Genomic DNA, 22,592 nt, shown 5'->3' on the forward strand with positions numbered 1-22,592 from the left:
CACAAGCCCCGAGCAGTGATCCATGTTCAAAGTGTGATTTGGATCATGTAGAACCTGTTGGGAACACCTTAAATCAGGGTTTCCAGGAAGACACCCTTCAGGAGGTACAGACAGATTCTAGGAAGGAGTGAAGAACCTTTTAGCTACATTAGTTACAATAAATCTACTTTTCCCAAAGTTTCACTGTATTTTCATTGTTAATTTGTGTTAATTTGGTGTTTGGATATGGACAATACTGAACCAAATTCGCACTGGCCATGGTAAACGTGCAAGCACCCTTTATAAGTGGGGCAAAACACCATCACAATGGCGAATTGTGAGGCTGAAAAACAAATAATGCAACGTATAGTGACAGTGACAAAACAGAGCCTTTAATGAAGACTTTGCTGATTTCCTGGCTGTCATAAATTAAGAAAAAATTATATCTGTAATCTAAATTTATAATTTCACATTTTATATATTTTTGGGTTTATTGAATGTGATGAAAATGTGCTAAATGATGCATGCATACATACGTGCTTGGATTTTTAGCTAAATTCTGTACATTAAGATGATACTAAAGGAAGCTGTCAATGTAAAAAGTTCAGGAGCCATAAACCAAATACATTTTGATTTACATGGGATTATGCAGTTTAGTATCATGAACATAACAATTGTGGTTTATTTAAGAAACCATTGCATAATGCTATCAGACTACTCTGCTTTCAGTCACTCTATGACACCGAATGGCTTTTGAAATGATTGGATTCCGTGGTTACTGCATCTTGCCAAACATGACAGGCAATAAATGTTGGTGGCGCGGTGGTTAGAATGCAATATTGCAGGTTACTTTTGCTGACTGCCAGCTCCTGCAGTTTGGTTCTCACCGGCTCAAGGTTGACTCAGCCTTCCATCCTTCCGAGGTCGGTAAAATGAGGACCAAAATTGTTGGGGGCCAATATGCTGACTCTGTAAACTGCTCAGAGAGAACTGTAAAGCAGTGTGAAGCGGTATATAAGTCTAAGTGCTATTGCTAAGTAAGTCAAATGGGGGATGGGGTTGTACCTCCATCTGCATTGGGATTACTGGGAGAGGGAGCAACATTGTCAACGTGCATGGCTGTGTGTGCAGGCTACCACAAATGAGTACATGAGTCTTTGTTTTCTAACTTAGTTCCACACATGGCAGCCCCAAATATTGTCTATTCCTATTACAGAAAACAGTATTTGGCTGCTGTGTATCAGTAGGGAAAGCTTAACTGCTGACAACTGAAGGAAATAAGCATTAATGAGCAACTTTTGAGCAACGTCGATGAAACTGGGTGAGGCTCTATCCTCTCTTTATAACTTTTAAGACTTTTTCCTGGAAAAAAACAGCCAAACCATAGAATCCTCCCAGATGAGAGAGGGAATTTCCGCAGGAAAAAAAGCGGCTAACTGCTTGGGGGAAAACAGAGAAAATTATAACATTAATTTGGAATCATTATAGATGTATAGCCTTGAAATTTGGGGACTAAAAGTGCTTTTGAGACTTTTTTAGAAAAGAGACTTGAAAAGCTTGCAATGTAAGTTTGAAGCTGGAAGAAGGCGTTAATGACATCTAGTGGTGAACCATGGCACTACAATTTATTATGCTTAAAGGAAATTTGGCCTGAAACCCAGACTCAGATAAGACTTTGGGTGTACTTGGAAAATTTCACTTTTGAAGACTACAGCTAGAGAAGGAAAAAAAACCAACAACTCTTGGGCTGCTTATCTGCATGGCAGAGACGATAAACTATTTGAAATTGGCCTGCTTGGATTATGAATATAAATACTAATTGACTTTTAGAGCTGTGTCGTGGAACTATTCCCCTGTAGAAGAAACAGGCATGACTGATCGAGATGATGATCAGGAACACTTTGGATTGTAAACTTTTGATTGATGAATAACTTTTACTTGTTTCTTTTCTCATTGGACAGAAAGGATAGGTTTTTCACTTGATAGAAAAACCTGGACTTTGTTTATAATTGTTTAGGGGAGGCCTAAGGACGGACAGACTGGCTGGATAATTTGTAGTTCAAATGACAATTGACTGAAACTTTTTAAATCTCAAAATAGATTGGACTATAAAGACCACATACAAAAACAAAAAGGGTGTTCTGCACTTAAGTCTTAAATGGTAAAAAACCATCTCTAACATTTGTCTCCAAAACCCCCAGATTCACATACCAACAAAAAAATGTTGATGAATCTCAGAAATAAATTGATTCTATGTTGAAATCAATACAAGAGACAATTGTCTTAGCTCATGATGAGACTAAAAACAATGCAAAGGAGATAAAAGAACAACTTTCTAATCTAAACTAGTCTTAACTTACAAATTCGGAAAATGACTACAAAGAAGGAACCAGTAACCCAGAAAATAGAAGGGAAATTAGAGGAAGCAGATCCAAAGATGGAAGACCTAACAGTCAGACTCAGACAAATTAAGAATCAGAAAATGCAGCAGTACCAGAAATGGAAAAGATATCTTACTTGTCAAGTTCTCAGAACACATTTGAGGACAAGGAAGAAGAGCTGATTGAACGGAAGATAAAGCTGTCAGGAGAACTGTGGAAAATTGGAGGAGGGAGACTGTTTAATGAATATAAATGGGCTGAGGGTTCTTCCAAAAATACTTTAATCAAATTGTCTTTCTTACTTCAAACAATATACACAAAAATAGGGGAAGAACTAATTGAGGACTCAAATGCATTGACTTGGAAAGTTAGTTGGCAAAGGAAGTCCACGAGTCATAAAAGAGCCGAGGTTGCCGACCCCTGGTATAGGTTCTCCTGCTTGAGCAGGGGGCTGGACTAGAAGATCTCCAAGGTCTCTTCCAGCTTCTATTCTATTCTGTTCTGTTCTATTCTATTCTAGGATTTATATTTTAAACAGAATAAGTCAATTGGAAATGATAGATACTTGAAATAGATGTCTAGGTCAATAAGACTTTTCACAGAAAAAAATCAAGGTAAGAAAGAATCTACATCTATGCATCACATTAGGCTATAACATGATTTACATTTGCATTAGTAAGTTGTGTAATAATAGCTACTATCTTTCAATCATACTTTATGGCTTATAATTTGTCAAGCCAACCCTTCTGTGTTACAGGGCTAGATGTGTAATTCGTTCAAAGCATGGCTTAATGCAATATATCAGACATGTCAAACACAAAGCCTGGGGGGCTGGATCCGGCCCGCAAAGTGATTTCATGTGGCCCGCGAAGCCATCCTGGAAACAGTGAGGGAACGGCCCCCGCTGCCTTGTCCCTGGCCCAGAGACCCTCCTCCTGCCAGAGACCCTCAGATCTGTCCCACTCCTGCCCAGGCCCCCATGGGCACCCTTGATGCGAACAATGTAGAGCTGGCCATGCCCACCCAGTAGGCCATACGCACTCTAGCCATGCCCACCCAGTAGGCCACACCCACCCTGACCACACCCACCTGGCCCCGAGGGCAACCACAATGCTGATGCGGCCCCCAATGAAATTGAGTTTGACACTCCTGCAATATATGAATCCAATGCTTGCATGCTATATTATTTCCCATAATCACTGTTTGATACAGGTATAGATCCAGATAACAAAGGATATAGATTTGTTCCCATGTAGTAAGAATTTGGTCTTTTTCTTTTCATATAGGAATACATCAATATTTCTACCTCAAGAAGAAATCATGGTATTATACACCATCTTTTAAGTTTGCCCCAACAAGAAGTAGAATCTGCAACATCTAAGGTTGATTAGGAAAACCACAATAAATTCTAGAACATGTTGCTTAAAACAGGATAATGAAACAAATTTTATTCAGCTTGACCCCACCCAAAAACAAACCAAACAAAATTTTTTTTATAGAAGAACCAGGGTGAAGTAATAAGAAGAACAATTCTGTAGGCCTAGTGAAAGCAGAGATACAACCGTATTTTGCAGACACATTGTTTTGGGAGATTTTAATATCGTTTCTACATGACAATATCATAATGAAATGTGTTAAGATGACTTGCTTTCATAGGAAAATCAACATAACCAAAGCCACGGATGGATCTAGTTCCAAGTAAGATAAAAAGGAGGTCGTAATTTCTGAAAATGATTTTCATTTGAGATGGAAAGAATGTTCTAAGTAAAATAAATTAAAGCAGCTGAAATTAAAATAAAAGCAACAGAGTACACAATTTGTACTGATTGGTTAAATAAATGTTTTTAACATGTGAATCAACTTTAAGCACTCTGACTCCATTATAAGTAGAAGATTATATTACGATTGGCTTTTCATAAAGTGTCACTTCCTCTTTTTTCAGGAACAGGGAACAAGCCCACCCCCAGATGTCAGTGAACATTTATTCTCAGAAGCCCCGGCCAATGGCGAGGGATACAAGGAATTGTGGTTCTTCTAATGTTGTGAACTACAAGTTCTAATTTATATTTGGTGTTGACAATTATCAAGAAGGCCCCTATTGCCATTCCTTACCTTAACAAAAGCAAGGGCCAGGATTGTTCACTAAATTTTCAAGAAAACCCTCAAACTGTTGTGGACATTTTAAACATATTTTAACAGGCATCAAATTTCAAATTAAACACAGCATTACAGTTGGTGGAAGAACTGATATGTGCAGCATCAGATGCTAAGCAAGTGAGCTTTTAAAAAATGTACCTACAGTATATAACTTAAATAACATTAAAGGCTTGAACATTTACGTTGATATTATTTGTGTATATAAATAAGCATCACTGGGGCATCATCGGAAGCCAATGTAACTGACAGAAAGGAACGTAATCAGCCAAAATTGTGGCCAGTGCCCCAGAATTTAACTTGCAGATTTATCCAACATATTCCACTGAACTCCAAAACAGTCCAACTGCAGGTAGATGAAAAAAGAAGGTAGCACCACAGCAAGAATAGAACTGTTATTTCTCTGTGGAAAAAGCCCTTTTCATCAATGGTGGAGGTGTTTTTCCTACATCAAACATCATTTCCAAAGGAGGGTTATTGAGGCAGCACCAATCAGGGATGCGTCCTGTTTGGTTGTAATATTCCTTTGATACTGAACGACTGCCAAGAATGTCCTGGAGAGCTCCAAAAATGGCTCCTGTAATACAGAATAAGACAGAGTGTAAAACATGGAGAAACAAATAAAGTGGTGCCAAAAGGGAAAAGTGCTATCAAACTTTTTATTTTCATGTGTTTCCATTAGGTACAGCCCATGTAAGATTTTACTGTTACCCCAAACAATCTTGTCTGGTAATTTTTCATTCCATTCCATTCCAAAGATATAGTAATAAATTCCTGTAGTAGTGATTCTGAGAAGCTGGATACCAATCAGAAATTAAACAGGGCCAGATAAAAATGTAAACAGGGCTTTATAAAAAAACATTAAGACCAAGTATCTTGATAGTCTCATGAACCTTGAGAGTCACATATAAAGCGGTATCTGGCCCCAGTTCTATATCTCCACAAGGAAAAGAGTGAGGAAAAGATACTAAAATTTGTAAATCAGAACCTCTGTATCCAAGCTTTCCAGTCTCTCCTAGGAGTGGCGCTGTGAAAGCTGTATACTGTGCGCAGGGCCACATAATCTCCATCCCAGTTTTAGATTTAGATTTTATTAGATTTATATACCGCCCTTTCCCGAAGGACTCAGGGCGGTTTACAGGGCATTTTAAAATCACATCAATATAAAATACAAAGTTAAAAGAGAATTAAAAGATTAAATTATCCCTGAAAATAAAACCCCAGTTAAAATTCTCAGCCTGGGTCAGAGAGCTCAAAAAGCCAAGTCTTCAGGTCCCGGCGGAATGAACGTAGGTCAGGGGCAGTCCTGAGCTCCACGGGCAGCTGGTTCCAGAGGGCAGGCGCACCCACAGAAAAGGTCCTCTCCCTGGGTGTTATCCGCCGGCAATCTTTTACCGCCGGCACCCTGAGAAGACCCTCCCTCTGCGAGCGCACTGGACGAAGGGAACTTGATGTTCCCAGCTCTTTCAAACTAACCTCCTAACCATGCCACACAGTTCGGCTTGGCTGGTGGCATGTGCACCCGGAAGTTCTTTGAAGCCAGGATCTCCTTGTACTTGGGCTTTTCCACCAGGTATCGTATTTCAGCCATTAATCTGTGCAGGAATCCTGGTAACATAGCTGTACCCCCAATTACTACCAAGTTCTCAGCCAGTTGCTTCCTAGTATCTATTGGGCACTGATAGGGGAGAGGAAAAAAAAAAGAAAACATTTCAGTTAGGCTACTAATTAAGCACGACCAAAGATATAGCAAACTGGGGGAAAAAGGTGGTTTGAAGCAAAACATCTGTACTTGACTTCCTACTTTAAACTGCCCATTTTCTCATGAGATTGCCTTTGTCTACCAAGGCTGATACTTTCTGTATTAAATCAGTCTATAGCTCAGGGGTCTTCAAACTTGGCCCTTTTATGACTTGTGGACTTCAACTCCCAGAATTCCTCAGCCAGCATACATTCAAAGCGACAATCAAGTAGTAGTTGTTATTATTATAGAACAGTTGTTGGTTCCAGAGATCGGAGAGGGAGAAGAAAAGTTGGTGGAAAAAGAAAGGCAAAATCCCTGAGATATGCCAAGGCCCAAGAAGGGAAGGAGGAAGACAGCTGTCTTTGGAGAAAGATTATCTCTTTTGATAATCCCAGAAACAGGAGGGAGGCAGAGTAAATGGAAGGAAATTAAGCATTTAAGGAGGAGAATTAGAGGGGAATAACTCCTAGGAGAGAGACTTAAGAGGAAACCTGACACCTAGTAGAAACTGGGATCTTTTTGTAAATTCCTATTGTAAATAGTTTACTGTATATGGTAAAGAAGCATAAAAGCTTCCAGGGCCTTGATTCAGCAGTGGGATTCAGCCGGTTTGCACTTCGGCAAAACCGGTAGCTAATTTTTTGTTGCCCTGGCCCAGAATGGACTTCTGGTAGTGGCACCCACACAGAGAACCAGTTGTTCACATATCTGAATCCCACCCTGATTCATCTGTGTCATCAGTATCCTTTATATATTATATATTATGTTACCTACGTCAGGGTATTGATAAAAAAATTGTTGCTAACAGAGCTTGATGTATAACACACACACACACACACAAATAGACAACTGTATCCAACTTGTGCTACCTCCATAAGGGAGTCCAGTATTAAAGTAGCCACGGATTTCTCTTCATTGTCCTGGACAAAGAGTACTTCAACAACAGAATCTCTGTGAGATGAAAAAATAGGAAACCTTGAGTCATATATTTTATTGATTATTATTTATTTATTAAATTTGTTTGCCACCCATGTTTCTGTGAGGCAATTCTGGGTGGTTTACAATGTTCACATGCAGGGAATGAGGCCTGAGTGTGTTCAGGAATCCAGAGGATATTACCCATTCTGTCCTGGTTACCTAACTTACTTGAAAAGGATTGTACTGACTTTAGACAAAAGTACATGATCCTTTGCGTCGGGCTGTATGCAATGTACCATGGGTTCAGACATAGCCTACAATCAAGCCCACTCCCCATTCTGCTACCAAATTTGGTGGCCCAAATCTACTTGCCCCATCTTTTCTCACTTCCCTACACCCTCTGACTTAGTGCTGTTGTCAAGTCTACAACAAACCTGGCTGCAGCCATTTTGCTCATTCTAGGTTGCCACAAGTATAGGAGGGGGTGCAGAGGATTTTAATAACAATAACAGTAATAATAGTAACAATAATAATGTTGGAAGGGACCTTGGAAGTCTTCTAGTGCAACCCCCTGCTCAGGCAGGAAACCCTATACCATTTCAGACAAATGGCTGTCCAGTCTCTTCTTAAAAACTTCCAGTTGGAGCATTCACAACTTCTGGAGGCAGATTGTTCCACTGATTAATTGTTCTAACTGTCAGGAAATCTCTCCTTAATTCTAGGTTGCTTCTCTCTTTGGTTAGTTTCCATCCATTGTTTCTTGTCTTGCCTTCAGGTGCTTTGGAGAATAGACTCCCTCTTCTTTGTGGCAACCCCTAAGATATTGGAACACTGCTATCATGTCCCCCCTCATCCTTCTCTTCATTAAGTTAGACATATCCAATTCCAGCAACCATTCCTTATATGTTTTAGCCTCCAGTCCCACAATCATCTTTGTTGCTCTTCTCTGTACTCTTTCTAAACTCTCAACATCTTTTTTTTTTACTAGTCTGAACATTTTTACTGTTCCCTGGGAACCAAGGTCACTTCTGTCAGTTAGATGGGTGGGGGGAGGCGTATCTGGTTAGAAAGTTCACCAAACTGTTCTATTGGGGAACGTACCAGTTGGGTACGTTGGGGTAGGAAGTTTGTAATATTGTCTCTCTTTGGTTTCACTTTTGACTGTGCGGATACTATGTAACCAATAAATATGTTCTTTGAGGAAATCTCAAGCCTGAGTTCTGATTTATTTGGCCTTGTCTATTGGAACCTTGACAGCTGTCTCTTATACTCCTGTTGCCATATGCATGAATTTTATTTTCCTACTCAAGCATCTTGATCTCTCTACTTGCCTTCCATCCCAAGTAGCAACACCCTTTGGGTGATAACATTTACTTAACTTATATATTATCACTACTTTTTAAACTTGTTGATGCGGTCCCACTTGTTTGCAGTGCGGTTCCCAAATCCCATTCAAAGGTTGGTGTGGCTTGATGAAATATATCTCGACAGTAGTGTAGATTTAGAGCCAGATATTTAATCCTTTCACCAACCTCCTCCCCTAGTACAACACTTGACACATTCTAGATAAGAATAGCTTGGATATCTTACATTCTGCTCTTGCCTAGAAAATAAAATCCTGTGAAAGAGATTAAAAAGGTAATTGTCCATTGCAAAAGTAATGCAAAAAAGTGACTGTATTGCTCACCTGATTACTCCATTGATATGCAAAATCTTCTCTCCATCCAGTGGATAGTCTACATCTGGGGGTGGAGTTGGACGCTACAAAGAATGAACACACTCAGAAAGTGAAACGTTAAAAGTTTAAATAATTAAATTTGTTCTACTGAATAGAAACTTCTGCCTATTTTCAACATACCTCAGCGCTACCATCCATATCAAATTTTGCTGCCTGAATTTTCAGTCCCCGCTGGAGGTCACTCACAAAACATGTGCGAACTTCAGAGAGATATAAAATCAGTCTTTAGATTATTGTCCTTCATTATTTATAAGCCTCTTGTGAGATTTCTGTAAGAGAAACACTTTTCTACTGATATCGTCTACTTTTTTTTTTGAATCATTACCCTTTGCAAAGACTGATAAGCCTGCTACTGAAATGCATATCATGCTAGCAAGGTTTGGAGCAAAATTTTGGGGAAATGGATATAGCTTGCAGATTGTACATTATGCACTATAAATAAGAATATAACACGAAGCAGCTGGTTTGCAAGATGGTAAGGAAAATTGCACCTCAAAATGTCTGAGGCTGCAATTAGCTGCTGCTGCTGTTCAGATATATTTATGGAAGAAGCAGATTTAAAGAAATCCCACTATTTTGTGAAAGTCTACTTCCATGCATTTAAAGATTTCCGGACAAAAACTAAACTAAAATTTGTATAAAGAAACATGTTTTACCCTTTATGTCTTCTATAATGTCTTCTGGAACAGAACCTAAAACAGCAGGAATGCAATACATCTGGAATTAACACCTACAGAGGACACAAAACTCAAATACAGACCATGCAGACAAATAAGTGCAAATTAGCTAGACAACTTTGCTTCAGCATGAATTAAACACCCACATTGATAGGTCTAGTAGTTCAATGATAAGGTTAGGGATCGCAACCAAGATCTTTAAGGGTTTAGAATGGAGTACACTAAGATCAAGCATAATGAAACTTTCCTGGTTTAAGAAAGATTATTAGAAATAAGGGGATTCAGCATTGAAACTACTGCTTCTTAGGACAAGATCCATCTATCCATCCATCCATCCCCTATCCTCCCCTAGAACCACTGTGAGATGACAAGAAATCTCCCTCTGCCATCTTACCCATCACTGAGGTAAGGCTTTGTCCTTTGGTGGCTCCTGTATCTACTGTACTTTGCTCCAGCAATTGGTACTCCAGTTCTCTATAGAGTATTAAGGAGAATGGGAGATGTTTAGGAAATACCTGTCATTGATTCTCTGGCACCCATCCATCTATCCCACATGATGCATTTGTACAACAGACTATTTTCAGCCTTGTGACCTCATCAGATATGTTTTGGTTAACATACAGTATAGGAAACATTTTGGAAAAGAGACAACTGGGATACAATATTTTCAGCCCACTTAACACTGGCAATAGTAGTGAAAGTGCTACGTCTGCCCATTTATACCGAAGAATAACAAAGAACTATGGTGATCAATAGTCACTAATGGCATCCTCCTTGTATTAGCTTGATCATCTTCTACATGCTGTCTACATTTATTACATCTTCTAAAAGTAAATTGCACAAACTATTTGCTGTATGAAAAAGCATAAAGCCTTTTTTTTAACCCTCTCCAGTGACGATCCCAGATTCTAGTATTATGCAGGAGAGATTTTCCTTATATAATATCTAACTGGTATTCATGGCTACAAACAAAGGTAGGCTACTAAGTATTCACCCAACATCATGGACTACAATTATCATAATTCCCTTCCCACTAACCTTCCCATGTAACCAGAGCTGATTAAAGGTGAAATCCAAAAGGTCTCAAAATGGCTTGCAGGACTGACAAAAACCCAGTCTATCCTAGTTCCCACTTAGCAAAATCATATTACTCTAAACCAGTGTTTCTCAACCTCGGTAGCTTTAAGGTATTTCTTAATTCTAAAGTCCAGAATTTTGGGAGTTGAAATCCATGCATCTTAAATTTGTTGAGGTTGAGAAACACTGCCAAAGTGGTCTCTGTTTCGTAAATGCCTTAATATTGGCTATCAGCTTACTTGTGAATGGCCTTTCCTCCCAAAGGAAGAGCATCCCAGCAGCTAAGTACAGGAATTCCTTCATAAATCTTCAAACAGTTAAGGATGTTTTGCTTTACAGCATTTCTTATTCAAAAGATGAAATACAGGCACCAAACACAAATGTACAATTGCAGATGACAGCATTACCAGAAGAGAAAAATCGTCTTTTAATTTCAGTGTTTTACAACTAATTTATGTGGCCAACCATCTTGTAATAGCAACCCTGGGTTGCTAAGATAGGAATTAAAGGATAATGATTACCACAATTTTGGAACAACAATTACGCTTTTTGTTCTGAATATGTTTTTTTTAAAAAAACCCCATCACTAATTTTAATTTCATAATTTTAAATGACCTTGAAGATGTGTATGCTTTTTCTGCAATAAGAATTACTTAATACTTAACATGAAGAAATTTTGCATGCAAGTGTTTTACTTATAAATAGGTAGCATTGGCTTCAAATGCATCAAATCCCCAAAGCCCTTGCAATTTTCACTGAACTGAAATAAAGCTGATTTTTATCCCATGCTTAGGCATAACTTGAAGATACATCAAGCAACCAATTTGTGGAAGCTAAAAAAACCTGGATCTTTTCACTGCTTGGACAGGAGATAATGGGAGAATGATGGGCTCTCTGACTATGGTAACAAAAGCTTGTTTGGCTCTGAACAACTCAAACCAGGCAGCTTGTGGAACATTCCTCAAGAGAGGGCCATTAACCTTATATCTTTTTCAGTACCAACTTTGTTTTTCCAACATTCAATCTCCCCACTTCCCAATCATTTCTGTTTCATTTACAGTCCTCAATTTAGGACCACAACTGAGCCCCAAATTTGTTGTTAAGCAAAACAGTTAAGTGAATTTTGCCACATTTTAGGACTTTTCTTGCCACAATTGTTAAATGAATCACTGCAGTTGTTAAATTAGTAACACAGTGACTCTGGCGTCCTCATTGATGATGACCCCAGGACATTGCAACTATGATAAATATAAGTCAATTGCCAAGCATCCAAATTCTGATCACCTGACCTGGGGATGCTGCAATGGTTGTGTAGGTGATAAACAGCCATAAGTCTCTTTTTTCAGTACTGTGGTAACGTTGAACAGGAACTGTTGTAAGTCGAGGACTATCTGTGTTTTGTTGCCTTTACCGTTATTTTATTACCATTATGAGTAGTCCTCTATTTACAACCATTCATTTGATGACAGTTTAAAGTTACAGTGGTACTGAAAAAATGGCATATGGCCAATTCTCAACTCTTATGACTCTTGCAGCATCCCTACAATTAGGTGATCAAACTTTGGGTGCTCATTAACCAGCATGCATTTAGGATGATTGCTGTGTCCTTGGCTCTTGCAATCTTCCTAGGCATCTTCTGACAAACAAAGCCAATGGAGGAAGTCAGATTTGCTTGATGAATGCATGACTCACTTAATTGTAACATTTGCTTAACAACCTAGACAAAAACTGTTTTTTTTATTGAAAAGTTTTACAATACATTTTATCTTTAACAATCCCTCCCCCCTCCCTCCGCCCATCCCTACCTAGCCCTCCCTATCCCTCCCCCCTCCCCCCCTCGACTTCCCAGAGCTAAATACAAGGTATAAAAGCAAAAAAACAATCATAAACAACCATATGCTAGCAACAATAAACTATTAAGTCTATCGCACTCTAGCTCATATGAAATGACTACAAACAATACTAATATCATATAAAAAAACTTATACAAATGCTAGATGAAACTTTTTGGTCCCATATTTGTTCTGGATATAATCAATCCACTTTTTCCACTCCATAATATAGCGTTGTTGCGAATGGTCTTTCAAATAAGCCGAAATCTTTGCCATTTCCGCCAGGTCAGAAACTTTTAGAGTCCATTCTTCTATAGTCGGCAGTTCCTCCTTCTTCCAATATTGACCTACTAAAAGTCTTGCTGCCGTAAACCTAGACAAAAACTGTTGTAAAGGGGGACACAGCTCACCCAGCAGCTGCTTTGCTTAGCAAAAGAAAGTTGGGCGTCAATTGTGGTTGTAAATTGAGCACTACCTATACATTTTATTTTCCTTTTATACTGCAGAATGTCCTGGGAATATTTTTAGTTTAAGGTGTAAATTGGCAGAATTGGCTTAATTAAAGTAGGATATTTTGAGAAGCAAAATCTTTTTGCCCAGAAGTCAACTTAGTTAATTCTGGGGAGTCCATTTTGTCGTAATTAGGGTACTTGCTTCCTGACTGATAGGATTAAAAGAGATTTTAAAAAGATACAGGTAACACCAGGCTTTCTGTATAACCACAATCCAAAACCATTGCAGAATTAATTCCAAGTGTTAGAAGAGACATCAGATGACTTGGTGCAAATAACACTGAAGGAACCTAGAAGGAACACAGAAATGTAATTTTTAATATTCTGCAGGGCGTCTGTGATAATTTGGAAACTCTGCTATTATCATCTGTATACAGGAAATCCCAGTCAATACATCATGAACTTCTGCCTATGGAAAGCCTGTTCCTTTGAACTTGGACAAGCTGATGACTTACCCACCATGCTGAGACCTTTGCGCTGTGCTTCAGGCTGTTACTTTGGATTTTGACTACTTGAAACTCCTTCCAGGCAAGCTTCCAAGGGATTTGGGACTACTCAGAACTGTGCATGTGGCTACATACACCTCTTGCCTGCTCTTGTTTGTAACTGCTTAAACCATAGGAAAGCCTTTTGCAGCTTAATTCCTTTGTCCATGTATGTGTGGATGTTTGTCTGGCCTGGGACAGGATAAAGTCTAAATTAAAACATCCCTGATACAAGTTTATGTACTTTGTAACTGAATGTTTCCATTAAAGGAAAGTACCGTATGCCATAGATAGTCCTCAACATACGACCCCAATTGGACCCAGAATTTCAGTCATTAAGCAATGCGGTCAAAAATCGTGACTGCATCGATTAGCAACAGCAATCCCTGCAATCCTCTCTCCATTAATTAAATCCCATGGCTGTTGATGAAGCAACTTCCTACTGACATCCCACAACCAAGTCAGTGGGGAAGGCAGCAGGCGTGGCAAGGTTTGGGGAGGGTGCAAGTCCCAGGTGGCTTGCAAGAAGGCCATCAGGCTAGTAAGTGGTGCCTGATGGGTAGGGGAGGGCCTGAGGGGGATGCACAAAGGTGGTACGGAAAGGCTAGGAGAATGCAAAGGTGGCACAACAAGGCTCGAGGACGGTGCTTGAGGGAGGATGCACAGGGAAGTGTGAGGGAAGTGCAGCAAGGCACAGGGAAAGCTCATGAGGGAGGTACGGTGAGAATTGGGGCAGGGGTGTACAAGGAAGGCATGGCAAGGATTGGGGAGGGTGCACGAGAGGTTGGTGCAAGCACAGAGGAGCTGGGAAATAGTACACGGGTGGGAAAGACTTACTCCAGCCACCTGTGATCTTCCCTGCCAACGTCCTCACTGGGTGTGCTGGGAAGCAGGCAGGGAAGGTGGCAGATGTGATGTCATGGCACTGCAATGGGTCATTAGTGCAAGCCAGTTGCCAAGCACCCAGATGGCAATCATGTGACCAGGGGGCATTCTGGGACATCTGGAACTTCAACCACCATTTGATCCTATGCTGAGGACTACTTTCAACAGATCCAGATCCAGAGTTTAATGACAGTGACTGGCGAAGTTATTAAAAATTAGGCCATGGTTGCTTTGATTACAGGCGAATAAAGAAAATCTGACAACTGTTAAATCTGTCAGCTACAGCAAGCAATAAGGAATGTGTTACTGTACCTCAAAATACTTGAATAGAACTTTTGTGAGCGTCTCTCTGAAGTGAGAAGGGCACAACACAGATTCCACGATCACAACCCGGCGATCTCGAGGGTTTACCAGCAAATGCCTGAAAAATGAATGAGTCTGTTCAGAAAGCTGAATAAAATAAAAAGCCTTTTGTGTACAAATGTACTGTATTAGGTGTGCAGTTTTCAAGCAGATTGCGGTCCTAGGTAGAATTGCTTAGTTTAGGCTGGATTGTTGTCTATTGCTTTTTATTAATGGTCATTGTAAAATTGCCTCAGTAGTTTGTGATATGAGTGGTCTATAAATCACTGAATGAATAAATTACAATGGAATAAATTACCTAAGTACAATGAGGCTTAATGTTTCAATGGATGGGAACCAAAAAAAAAAGAGCAATTCGAGATATTGGAATATTGACTCCTAGGTCAGAAATTCAGTTGAAAGGAAACTACACTGTCCTTCCATTTTGACTGGCCCTCAGACTCCTAAGGACTCTATAATGAGAAAATTAACACATGCCTGAGCTTCAAAGAAGCATGTATATTGAGGTAAATGCTGAATTTCAGTTATATTTGCCTATATTCATTTTTATAGTGCTGAGGAGAAAACCAGATCTGAAGGAAAAAAAGATGATTCAGAGCAAGCATATGTCAAGAATTCCTTTAAAAAGCTTTACCTTGGCCAGAAATCAGTTATGCAATACTAGGAAAATCTGAGGTTGATGCTTATATAAATGTAAGAATTTATATTGTGAAATGACATTCACATTTTTAATCATATTGCAAACCACATCTTGTCTCTTTTTATGATTATTTTATAAGAGAAAGACATTCTGTCTTGTTTTAAGTCAGATTGATCAATTGATAAGATGATAAATTTTGAAAAAGTCTTGAAAAAATAATGTTATGACTGGGACCTATAAACCATAACAGTGAACTTGGGGTCACTAATTATACTTAGCCAATTTGTTAAGTAAGTCACAAGAACTGGACTCACAATCAAGCTAGTTTATTAGCAAATAAAATAATGACCGCTTGAATCTAGTAGTGATGCCTGGGTTTCAAGTTGTCACATCAGAGTATTGCAAGCCAAGATGATTATAATAAATATTGATTTTGCTTGCTCTTTAAGAAGATGAGCAAGCTTTGGCTTATTAGATATCAAAAAGTCCGATGTAATTCTAAGAGCAAACACCATAGACTTTGCTATAATATCAAATCCTAGGATAGGAAATGGAAGCTTTGTAATGCATAATACAGCCATAATGATATCTTACTTAATCCAATATCTAACCAATCATTTCCAAAATAATAATCCATCACAAAAATATTTACTGCAGCATCTCCTACCTGAAATAAAGCATGTGAATGAATTCCTTCAGGTACGAATACAATTCTTCTGTATTGATGTTATGTTGAACAACTCTGATAGGCTGTGAATTAAAAAAAAACTAAGTAGCTTTAAGTATTTTTAAATCTGTTTAATATTTCTTAATTACTGTATACACATATAATTCATTTAAGTAATGGCAGATTTATGAATGTTATGATCTTCTCTTTGAATAAGTCTTCCTTGGGAAATGCCCAGCCCCCGGGGGGGGGTGTGTGTGCTCAAGTGAGGAATTAGCTCTTGAATTGTTATGCAGCTGCAGGAGATCCAGAACTTCCTAAACTCCATGGAACTTTATCTATCTGTTCCCAAGGGAAGGCAAGCAGTTTGGGGAGATTCCTGTATTATAGGCAGAATATAATAAAATAGTTAGCTTAAACTCCACATAGCTGGATCTGTTTATTTGTGCCTGACAGTCTCAGATATTAATAATCCAATGCTACCATAAAGCCAATAAAGATTCTTTCTCTTGGGCTGTACCTTCATTGTATAATTATAACATTACTTCTATAACTATCAAATTTTAGATAGGATGCTGTGTAACATTATGATTGTCATTCTACAGCCAAGAAAGTTGCTAGGCCTAAGTGGTTTAAATATTATTAAATTTGTGGTAAAAGCATGAAAAATTGATTATTTTAAAGAGAATAATACCAACAGCACAACACAGGATATTGATGCTTCCTCCTCCACTTTTAAAATGATTTTTATCTTCTTTCACTCTAGTTTTCCTCAAGATATATTAAGAAGAAGGTGGGTGGAGGAGCAAAGTAGCTAAGCCCTTGCTGATTGGGCCCTCTTTGCTTTTAAACTGCCAGAGGCTGCTGGGAAAAGCTACAATACTGTGAGTTAAGAAGAAAGTGGGTCGAGGAGCAAAGTAGCGGCCTGCATGCCTAACGGCGTGTGAATCATATAACTAAAAATCAAAAATAGTGGTGGTACATTCAGGGCAAGTGCATCTGAGATTCCTTTCATCTCAGCATGTCTGGCTTAGTTCAGTGCAATACTTGCTTTGCAGCTGTCTTTCGCAGCACTCTTTTCAAACTGGGAAACTGTCTTATCTGTACACAAATCACTAGTCTACAAGGACAGATTATTTATCTAGGGTCTGTAATCTGCGCTCTTCAGGCAGAAATTAGGTGTTCAGCTCAGCCCTCCTACTCTACTGAGCCTCCGCGCTATCAGCCTCCTCTACCGCAAAGATCCTGCAGGAGAAGGGCAGGACAACCGTGGGATCTGGCAGGGTGAGAGCTGTGAACCATAAACCCAAAGCTTTCGCTGTGTCCCTGCATAACAGATACAGTGCCTTTGCTGACCTTAATAGGGACATTAAGGAAACAGGTCAAGGTAATTGCGATGATAACTCAAATAAGCAGGGGACCATGGTCCAAGATGAACTAGTTTTTGACAGGGAGAAGTGCGAATCAGGTATTATACATCAGTCATGCAAGAAAAGAAAGGCACCCAAAAAGAGAAGCCACCTTCTGGTTGGTGATTTAATTATAAGGGATGTAAATTTAGGAAAGGATACAGAGGTTTCAAAAGAGGTCAGGTGTCTTCCAGGTGTTACTGCCAGTAGGGACAAGAAGTGTATTTTCAAAATAGTCAACAATGCCAGCAATGATTGTGATGTGGATGCTATTGTACATCTTGGCACTAACGATTGTCCCAAAAGGATGTACTCTGTGTGTAGAATGATTTCCAGAGCTTGGGGCAGGAACTCAGCAGAATAGGCTGTAGGCTCACTTTTTCAGGGGTCTTACCAGTGTATAAGGAGCAAAATGGAAAAGGCCAGCGTATAGCAGAATTTAGTATGTGGCTAAAGAAGTGGTGTAAAGGAGAAGGCTTTGGTTATATTAGTCAAGATGTCTGTTGGTTATATTAGTCAAGATGTACAAAAGAGATGGTCTGCATCCATCCAAGAAAGGGACTGAGTTACTTGGCAATAAATTCACAGCTTTTCTGGGGAAATATTTAAACTAAACAAAGGAGACAGTGAGTTAATTGATACAGAACATCACTGTCCCTGGCAATCTAAGAAAATAGGGAAACTCAGGCACCACACAAGTTATGTAGCAAGTAAACACAGGGTCAGTTATAAAGGACTCAAATGTCTATACACCAATGCACAGATTATGAACAGTAAGCAGGGTGAAGTAGAAATTCAGGTAAATGAGGGCAGATATGATATTGTTGCCATTACGGAAACATGGTGGGACGCAACCCCAAATGGAACACACAGCTAGAGGGATTTAAATTATTTAAAAGAAACAGACTAAACAAAAGAGGAGGTGGAGTTGCTCTCTATATAAGAAATAACTTTGTTGTTGTTAGCTGCGAAGTCGTGTCCGACCCATCGCGACCCTATGGACAACATTCCTCCAGGCCTTCCTGTCCTCTACCATCTTCTGGAGTCCATTTAAGCTCACGCCTACTGCTTCAGTGACTCCATCCAGCCACCTCATTCTCTGTCGTCCCCTTCTTCTATTGCCCTCGATCTTCCCCAGCATTAGGCTCTTCTCCAGGGAGTCCTTCCTTCTCATTAGTTGGCCAAAGTACTTGAGTTTTAGCTTCAGGATCTGGCCTTCTAAAGAGCAGTCAGGATTGATCTCCTCTAGGACTGACCGGTTTGATCGCCTTGCAGTCCAAGGGACTCGCAGGAGTCTTCTCCAGCACCACAGTTCAAAGGCCTCAATTCTTTGGCGCTCAGCCTTTCTTATGGTCCAACTTTCACTACCATACATTGCAACTGGAAAGACCATAGCCTTGACTATACGCACTTTTGTTGACAGGGTGATGTCTCTGCTTTTTAGTGTGCTGTCTAGATTTGCCATGGCTTTCCTCCCCAGGAGCAAGCGTCTTTTAATTTCTTGGCTACAGTCCCCATCTGCAGTGATCTTGGAGCCCAGGAAAATAAAATCTGTCACTACCTCCATTTCTTCCCCATCTATTTGCCAGGAATTGAGAGGGCCAGATGCCATGATCTTGGTTTTCTTAATGTTAAGTTTCAACCCAAGTTTTGCACTCTCCTTCTTCACCTGCAACAAGAGGCTCTTTAGTTCTTCTTCACTTTCTGCCATTAGAGTGGTATCATCTGCGTATCTTAGGTTGTTGATATTTCTTCCGGCAATCTTAATTCCAACTTTTGATTCATCTAGCCCTGCCTTTCTCATGATGTGCTCTGCATATAAGTTAAATAGGCAGGGCGACAGTATACAGCCTTGCCGGACTCCTTTCCCAATTTTGAACCAATCAGTGGTTCCGTGTCCAGTTCTCACTGTTGCTTCTTGACCCACATATAGGTTTCTCAAGAGACCAATAAGATGGTCTGGTACTCCCATCTCTTTAAGAACTTGCCACAGTTTGTTATGATCCACACAATCAAAGGCTTTAGCATAGTCAATGAAGCAGAAGTAGATGTTTTTCTGGAACTCCCTAGCTTTCTCCATGATCCAGCGTATGTTGGCAATTTGATCTCTAGTTCCTCTGCCTCTTCGAAATCCTACCTGCACTTCTGGTAGTTCTCGATCCACATACTGCTGAAGTCTAGCTTGTAGGATTTTAAGCATGACTTTACTAGCATGAGAAATGAGTGCAATGGTGCGATAGTTTGAACATTCTTTGGCACTGCCTTTCTTAGGAATTGGAATGTAAACTGATCTTTTCCAATCCTGTGGCCACTGTTGAGTTTTCCAAATTTGCTGGCAAATTGAGTGTAGCACTTTTACTGCATTGTCTTTTAAGATTTTGAATAGCTCAGCTGGAATACTGTCACCTCCACTAGCTTTGTTGTTGCTCAGCTTTTCTAAGGCCCACTTCACTTCACATTCTAGGATGTCTGGCTCGAGGTCAGTGACCACCTCATTGTGATTATCAGGGACGTTAAGCTCATTCTTGTATAGTTCTTCTGTGTAATTTTGCCACCTCTTCTTAATCTCTTCTGCCTCTGTTAGGTCCCTGCCATTTTGGTCCTTTATCATGCCCATTTTTGCATTAAACGTTCCCTTCATTTCTCCAATTTTCTTGAAAAGATCTCTGGTCCTCCCTATTCTATTGTTTTCTTCTATTTCTTTGCACTGTTCATTTAAGAAGGCATTCTTATCTCTTCTAGCTATTCTCTGGAATTCTGCATTCAATTGGGTGTATCTTTCTTTTTCTCCCTTGCCTTTCGCTTCCCTCCTTTCCTCAGCTATTTGCAAAGCTTCCTCAGACAGCCATTTTGCTTTCTTGCATTTCTTTTTCTTTGGGATGGTTTTGGTTGCTACCTGTTGTACAATGTCACGAACCTCTGTCCATAGTTCTTCAGGCACTCTGTCTATCAGATCTAATTCCTTAAATCTATTTGTCACCTCTACTGTATATTCAACAGGGATATGATTTAATTCATACCTGACTGGCCTAGTGCTTTTCCCTACTTTCTTCAGTTTAAGCCTAAACTTTGCAAGGAGAAGCTCATGGTCTGAGCCACAGTCAGCTCCTGGTCTTGTTTTTACTGACTGTATAGAGCTTCTCCATCTTTGGCTGCAGAGCATATAGTCAATCTGATTTCTGTGTTGACCATCTGGTGATGTCCATGTGTAGAGCCGTCTCTTGGGTTGTTGGAAAAGAGTGTTTGCTATGACCATCGTATTCTCTTGACAGAATTCTATCAGCCTGTGCCCTGCTTCATTTTGCACTCCAAGGCCAAACTTGCCTGTTATTCCAGTTATCTTTTGGCTTCCTACTTTAGCATTCCAATCCCCCATGATGATAAGAACATCATTTTTTGGTGTTAGTTCTATAAGGTGCTGTAGTGCTTCATAGAACTGGTCAATTTCATCCTCTTCAGCACTGGTGGTTGGGGCATAGACTTGGACTACTGTGATATTGAATGGTTTGCCTTGGATTCGAACTGAGATCATTCTGTCATTTTGAGGATTGTATCCCAGTATTGCTTTTCCTACTCTTTTATTGACTATGAAGGCTACTCCATTTCTTCTGAAGGATTCTTGCCCACAGTAGTATACCTGATGGTCATCTGAATTAAATTCACCCATTCCTGTCCATTTTAGTTCGCTGATACCTAAGATGTCAATGTTCAGTCTTGTCATCTCTTGTTTGACCACGTCCAGTTTTCCTTGATTCATGGATCTTACATTCCAGGTTCCTATGGAGAAAAAATCTTTACAGCATCGGACTTTCCTTTCACCACCAGACACATCCACAGCTGAGCGTCCTTTCAGCTTTGGCCCAGTCGCTTCATTCTTTCTGGCGCTACTAGTACTAGCCCTCTGCTCTTCCCCAGTAGCATATTGGACGCCTTCCGACCTGAGGGGCTCATCTTCCAGCGTCATATCGTTTTGCCTTTTGGTACTGTCCATAGGGTTTTCATGGCAAAGATACTGGAGTGGGTTGCCATTTCCTTCTCCAGTGGATCACGTTTTGTCAGAACTCTCTGCTATGACCTGTCCGTCTTGGGTGGCCCTGCACGGCATAGCTCATAGCTTCATTGAATTACGCAAGCCCCTTCGCCACGACAAGGCAGTAATCCATGAAGGGGAAGAAATAACTTTATCTCTACAGAAATAGAGCATAACAATGATGAAAACTGTAAACTTGAATGCATTTGGGTCAATATAAAAGGGGAAAAAATGACATTACCATAGGTGTATACTATAGGTCGCCCAACCAAGCAGAGGAAATAGATGAACTTTTTGCTAGTCAGCTAACTAAGGTATGTAGGAAGCACATCACAATAGTAATGGGGGACTAATTACCCTGATATCAACTGGGAGACAAATTCTGCACCAAATGGAAACAGATTCCTGACAAACCTAGCAGACAACTTTCTCTCCCAAAAGGTAGAGAAGGGAACTAGGGGATTAGCCATATTGGATTTAATTCTCACTAACAGAGATGAAATGATAGAAGTGTCGAAGCCACAGGAACCTTGGGGAGAAGTGATCATGCAATATTGGAATTCAACATTCTGGAAGCACAAGCAATAGAACACAGCCAAACTAGAGTCTTGGACTTTAAAAGAGCTAATTTCAATAAACTTAGAGAGACCTTGGGAAGAATTCCATGGATGAGAATCCTAAAGGGGAAAACAATTCAAGAAGCTTGGGAAATTTTGAAAAGTGAGATAATAAAGGCCCAGTTTAGCACAATACCAACAAAGAAGAAAAACAACAGCTCTCAAAAGAAACCAGCATGGCTGAATAAAGAACTCTCTGATAAACTGAAAGATAAAAAGGACAAGTATAAGAAGTGGAAAGAGGGGCACATAACTAAGGCAGAATATTAGCAAATAGCCTGTGCCTGCAAAGATGAAGTGAGGGAAGCTAAGGCTCAAAATGAAGTAAGGCTTGCAACCAAAGTCAAAAATAACAAAAAAGCTTCTTTCAACATATAAAAAACAAGAAAAAAGTTAAGGAAATGATTGGTCCATTAGTGGGGGAAAGTGGCAAGAAGGTGACAAGCAACAGGGAGAAAGCAGAACTATTTAACTCGTTTTTTGC

General features: G+C 39.8%; 1 protein-coding gene across 3 annotated transcripts in view; it reads right to left on the minus strand.

Moving 5' to 3' along the window:
* Positions 1-3,787: 3,787 nt before the first annotated feature.
* ACTR10 (actin related protein 10) overlaps positions 3,788-22,592 on the minus strand; it is a 28,130-nt gene continuing 9,325 nt past the window's right edge. For all 3 annotated transcript variants that reach the window (XM_083378298.1, XM_083378299.1, XM_083378300.1), the window contains 11 exons: positions 16,053-16,135; positions 14,695-14,803; positions 13,195-13,302; positions 10,908-10,975; positions 9,986-10,065; positions 9,571-9,606; positions 9,035-9,114; positions 8,864-8,937; positions 7,128-7,209; positions 5,991-6,192; positions 3,788-5,091 (listed from right to left, as the gene is read on the minus strand). In XM_083378298.1, coding sequence (XP_083234424.1) covers positions 4,910-5,091; positions 5,991-6,192; positions 7,128-7,209; positions 8,864-8,937; positions 9,035-9,114; positions 9,571-9,606; positions 9,986-10,065; positions 10,908-10,975; positions 13,195-13,302; positions 14,695-14,803; positions 16,053-16,135 — 1,104 coding nt within the window. In that variant the 3' untranslated portion in view covers positions 3,788-4,909. The remainder of the gene's footprint in view (positions 5,092-5,990; positions 6,193-7,127; positions 7,210-8,863; positions 8,938-9,034; positions 9,115-9,570; positions 9,607-9,985; positions 10,066-10,907; positions 10,976-13,194; positions 13,303-14,694; positions 14,804-16,052; positions 16,136-22,592) is intronic.

The sequence above is a fragment of the Vipera ursinii genome (genome assembly GCF_947247035.1).
Source record: "Vipera ursinii genome assembly, chromosome: 1".
NCBI classification, from domain to species: domain Eukaryota; kingdom Metazoa; phylum Chordata; class Lepidosauria; order Squamata; family Viperidae; genus Vipera; species Vipera ursinii.